Source organism: Botrytis porri (assembly GCF_014898465.1).
Source record: "Botrytis porri strain MUCL 3234 chromosome Unknown BPOR_005, whole genome shotgun sequence".
NCBI classification, from domain to species: Eukaryota; Fungi; Ascomycota; class Leotiomycetes; order Helotiales; family Sclerotiniaceae; genus Botrytis; species Botrytis porri.
This window is the reverse complement of record NW_024066079.1, coordinates 1166299-1171706: the sequence shown is the minus strand read 5'-3', so window position 1 is coordinate 1171706 and position 5408 is coordinate 1166299. Positions and strand designations below refer to the sequence as shown.

The 5408-nt window shown below is 42.0% G+C and overlaps 1 protein-coding gene across 1 annotated transcript; it reads right to left on the bottom strand.

Moving 5' to 3' along the window:
- Positions 1–320: 320 nt before the first annotated feature.
- On the bottom strand, positions 321–4006 carry EAF01_004044 (uncharacterized protein). Its single transcript, XM_038912298.1, has 3 exons — positions 3726–4006; positions 3448–3587; positions 321–3322 (listed from the first exon to the last, which is right to left on the bottom strand). Exons 2-3 carry the CDS (start codon positions 3568–3570, stop codon positions 770–772), a joined length of 2676 nt encoding a protein of 891 aa, XP_038771982.1. The 5' UTR covers positions 3571–3587; positions 3726–4006; the 3' UTR covers positions 321–769.
- Between the last annotated feature and the right edge of the window lie 1402 nt (positions 4007–5408).

The following is a 5408-nucleotide window of genomic DNA, read 5'->3' as shown; positions in this document are numbered from 1 at the left end:
TCCACCTCTTCGCCACCTCTCCCTCTTCACTATCACCACCTACCTCCACCTTTTAACTCTCCAGTCTCCACTCCTCAATTTCATCTTCTCTTAGCTATTTCCTTCTTTCCATCTCTTCAAAATGCTATTCGCATAACCCCTATCTATTAATCAATCAATAACCAACTACGTATACACCCATTACATCTTTTATTCATTATAACTTTACATCAACTTATTGATTCTAACACCACGAGTATCTTTCTACCCTTGAGAGTTTCCAGTTCGTCACAAGATCTCACATCATCTTAAAATCACATCACAAAAATCAGGCAAAGATAAATATTTTAAAAATCATCATTTTTCCTAACAGATTATTCCTGCCCAATAACAAAAGCACCACCGTACTATAAACCATAAACAACAAGTACCAATCTTTAATCCTGTGATTGAAATTTCCCTTACAAAAAATATCATCACATATGACCAAAAGTGGTAAAAGAAAATTAAAGAAAAGCCTCGGAGGAAAAGACGTAATAGAAAAGAAAGCAGCGAGTGAGATAAATTCCATTTCCCCCTCACCAAAAATATTGAACGTGTAAAAAATCCCAAAAGCTCCATCCATTTCCCTTAATCCATCCGCTATCCAGAGCTTGTTTGTGTGTCAATCTTACGCCGCCTGCCTTATTCGTGATAATTCATCCCCATTCCCTTCGCCATATTCATCCACGTCCTTTCCATTTATTTATGTAATCATCTTTACCCTAATACAACTTGCTGGGTGATGTATTTACTTCTTTGATTCTGATTCTTGCTCAGCAAGGTATTCCTCATCACTGGCATCGAGAATATCGTATTCCTCATCAGTCATGAATCCATCCTCACCCTCATCATCTTCAAAGTTTTGATTAAACTCCTCAAAATCATCATTGAAAATGTCTTCGGAAGTTGGAACAACCTTTGGTGATGGTTGAGCTTCATGAACGCTTGAAATTGGAGATTCCTTTTCAAGCTTTGGGAAAATCATTCGACTACCCTCAGCTTCAGGTTCGTCACGAGTTTCTTGAACCTCGGATGGAGCTTCGGTGGCAATCTCTTGCTCATCAGCTACAACCTTAGGAGCTTCAATCTTGGCAGCTTCAACCTTAGGAGCTTCAGTCTCAGCAACTTCAGGCTTGATGACTGGAGTTGGCTCATTGACAGTGATGTCACACCAAAGTCTGTGACCAAATTTATCACCAGTAGGAGTGGTAAGACGCCAGTATGAAATGAAGCTACCAGCACGGTTTGGAGTTCTCATCAAGACGGTGAAACCGTATTCTTGACCAGGAGCGACCTCAGTATAACAAGTTGTGCTCTCAGCAGCACTGACGAGTTCATGTACACTGGCTGGGTGTTCAGGATCAACAGCACACATGTTATCGCCACCAACAAATCTAACACTGCAACCTGCAGGCCAAGATGTCTTACCACCATTGCGGAGATACCAGGTTTGTTCGAAAACCGAGTTTGGTGTCATGATGGTACCATCAGCAACTGCATCACGAACAAAGTGTGCGACCAATTCCTCTTCAACAGGAGCTGGAGCTTCTTCAGTGACCTCCTCGACAACTTCTTCCTTAACCTCAACTGGTTCGACCTCAGCAACAGACTTGACCTCAGCGACAGGCTCAACCTCAGCGACAGATTTATCCTCAACAGGCTTAACTTCAGCAACGGTTTGAACTTGTGTTGCAGCATTAGTGGATGGAGTTGGAGTAGTCTCGGTTGCCTTTGAATGTGTTGGAGTAAAACGATCACCCATTGGTGCCATAGGTTTACCATTTGGATGATCACCAAGAGTTGTGACGCTAACATTACGAACAGGTGTCTTGAACTTGATCAAAGGATGAGTTTTGTTGTGAGAGTTGGATGGACTGGCCTCACAAACAGCACAGAAATCGGTGTCGTGGCAGACTGCACATTTGTAACGATCTCCAGTGATATAACTGGGAGAAATGTTACCATTGTCATCCTCGCTGTGGTGCTTGTGTTTGCAAAGAGGTCCATCACAGAAGATACCCTGGTGACGAACTCTGCTAGTTTGTTGTCGAGCACCCGAGCGGCTGACAGGTTCATAGAGGGGTACAAATCTGTGACCTTGGTGAATGAAGGCAGCATTCGCAATGCATGCATCGCAGTAATCCCAATCTGGACAATCAAGACACTTGTGACGAACACCAAAGATGTTTCTATCACATCCATCACAGATAGCAGAGTGAGAGGCGTTACGACCTGCGGCGAGAAGAGCACAGGCCATTGCACCAAAGTTAGCATCCTCATCCACAAAAGCGAAAGCGTGCTTAGGGTTGTGACCATGCTTCAATGATACATGACATTGAATGCACAAATCGAAATCTTCACAATCGATGCAAGTAACAAAGTTCTCTTCGGACAATTCGGAGATGCAGCTGTTGCAAGTGCGAGTAGGAACCGGTTCCTTCTCTTCGGCAGCGGGAGCAACGAGGGTAGTCTTAGAGTCGGAGAATTGCGGCTTGTTATCTCTATAGCCAGAGAGTTGTTTAGGGGCGAGCTTTTCGGTTGTGCTGTGAATGTATTGGCCCTTGTTCACGATCCGTTTAATCAACCAATGATCACCGTTGCAGGTGACTCCAGCATCGTTGCACTCTGGGCACAAGTCGAAATCACCTTTATCACAGGTGCTGCAATGATAGTGGATGTCTGGAATGGAGGCATTGCAACTATTACAGTAAACCGAGAACGAGCCGACGACAGGCTCTGGTGACTTTGAGCTTACTGGAGCCTCAGCATCAAAATCTCTGTCCAACAAGTAGGAAGGAAGTGGCTTTGCGTGTCCAATTGTTGCTTGGTAATCAGCGCGATGATTGGAGACAGCCATTTCATCAAAAGATTTCTGTAGGGAGATGATTGCTTCAATCTGCTCTTGTACTTTGGATTGCACTTGCACTGCGGCACTTGAGTCCTTGTGTTGTGCTTCTCTTATAGCCTCCGAGTTTAAAGCTACGCTGCGTCTGGCGTCAGGGATCTCAGTAGTTGATGGGTGCGATACTGGGCTGGCAAATGAGGGGTATTCAGGTTGTGTTACAACAGGCTTGGCTGAAGTTGGCTCTTCATCCTCGACGGAAGCTGGCTTTGGCATGACGGGTTCTTTGTCCTTGATGGTGACCTTGAGTCTAAGCTTAAGCTTAGCCTTGGCAGCACGATACAATTGTTTGTAAACTGAAGGATTGGTTGCATCGAGTACGATGAAGGCAGCAGCACTATCGGAGTATCTCTCAAAGATAGCCTCGGATGTTGAAGGGATGGCAAGAAGGAATCGAAGCTGTGTAGATGAGAATGATTAGCTATATTCAAATAATTGCATCAAGATCTATCGTGCATAAACAAGATGGTATGTTTGCAATATCACGAAGCTTTGTTTGTAAATAAATTGATGTTATCACATACCTTATCGGGAAGAGTGCTAGCACCGAGATCACGAAGAGGAAGCTTGAATCTTCGATTGCTACCCTCAATATTAACCTTAAGGGTAACCAGAGTATCTGGTGTTGGGGCTGTCATGGACGCCATGATAGAGATTAACAAATCTATGGAAGAGAATTGTTGTTAGTAAATGTGCAAGAAGGGATGAAGTGATGAAGTGATGTTGCGAGAGAGCGGTGACCTTGCAAGGGAATGATGCGGGTGCCGATAGAGCGACGGTGGCAGGAATGGATCGGACTTACTTATCTATTTGATTATGAAAATCGATTATTTGAATAGGATATCTTTGAAGAATCGAAGGATTCGATGTTTGTAGAAACCGATCAAAGAATAAAAGGATATTCTTTTGATCGATTGTGAAAAGGGAATTGTTGTAGGTAGAGTGGATTGATGTGTTTTTGATTGATGTTGTAAGTTGTATGTTGTAGGAATAATAGAGGATGGAAGATGGAGAAGAAGTGGAGAGAGGAAGATGTAGGTAGGCAGTAGGTGAGATGCAAAATGGAGTGTATTATAAGAGTTGGGTTTAGCTTACGAAAACCAGTTGTAGGCAAAGAAAACCAATCGCTAAAATCAATAAGCAAGGCTGCCGTAGAAGGGTACGTGGAAAGGCCTGTACAGTAGGTAATTAATTGTTCATAGACCGACCGACTTGTGAAGGGTGAATGAGAGAATAAGAGAATGAGAGAATAATAATACGGTCATTATTGAATGTCTCGGTAGGTAATCAATTAATGAATATGATCAAGATTTGTTAATGGGAATGTTTGTATTTTTTGCCTCATTCGATTTGATTCTATTGTATTGTAGCTGCCTAGGTACTGTAGAGATGATGTATTATGAATAACTGGATTTTAGTAAATATCTCTAGTTATATATATCTATTATATATCTTCATCACTAACATTTCTCTGTCTGAGATCCATCCTCTCCGCCACAAGCTCTGGGTAATCATGTTGAATCATCTCCAGCTTCCTGTTGGTAAATGAATACCTACAACACTTTTTACAATCAAATATTCATTCCTCATTATCAATACTCCAGCTTTCTGACTCCCGCCTCTCACTACTCGCTCCCTATTTTATCTAGTCCCAGTACCCCCCTCTCTGAATGACGAAGAGCAAGCATCAAGCATTAAGCTCATATGAACTACATATGGAGTCTATACATACATAGGAGCATTGGAGCACGAGGATATATACTGATTATATTATCTTATATTCTACTCGGTCACTTACATATTGATATACCGAGTAGCTACCTAGATAGGTTCGTAGTACAGATACCTACCTATGTAGTATCCATCTCTCTATTTGCCTCATGTCTCTCCTCTCTTCTATCGAGCTCCAGCTCCAGCTTCAGCTCTATCTCACTCTCCATCCCATCTAACTTCATCTCACAAGCTCTATCCCCGAAACTCTACTTCTATCTACTCTACTCCACCTAACTATCCATATCATTTTTTAGAAACCAAAAACCAAACCCCAGACTCATCAATCAATAAATAAATCATAATAATAATATTATAGATGTAAATACTATCTATTATTTACTCTCTACAATTTACTATAATTTGCCTAACGAAACCCTTCATACCTACTCTACACCTAGCTATCCATAAACCCGAGAACAACTATAACTAAATAAATCACTCACAGTAATACGATCATATATATATACAAACCCTCTACTATACTAAAAACCATACACTCCCTACAATTTACCATACCGTAAGTCCCCCTCTAAAATAAATATAAAAAAACCTCTCTACCTCCCCTTCCCATCCCTCCTCCTCAATCCTCCCTATCTACCAACCATGTATCCCCCAATCACGTGTCTACCTCTCCTGCCTCTACTCCCTCCGTTACCTTCTCTCATCTTATCCATCTCCATAATCATATACTAAAACTTACCCTCACATTTCA

What these genes read in the sequence shown, in the direction of transcription:
- EAF01_004044 (XM_038912298.1), bottom strand. Translation starts at nt 3,570, where the DNA reads ATGGCGTCCATGACAGCCCCAACACCAGATACTCTGGTTACCCTTAAG. An exon ending in CTAGCACTCTTCCCGATAAG is followed by an intron (nt 3,323 to 3,447) that starts GTATGTGATAAC and finishes TCATCTACACAG; the next exon opens with CTTCGATTCCTTCTTGCCAT.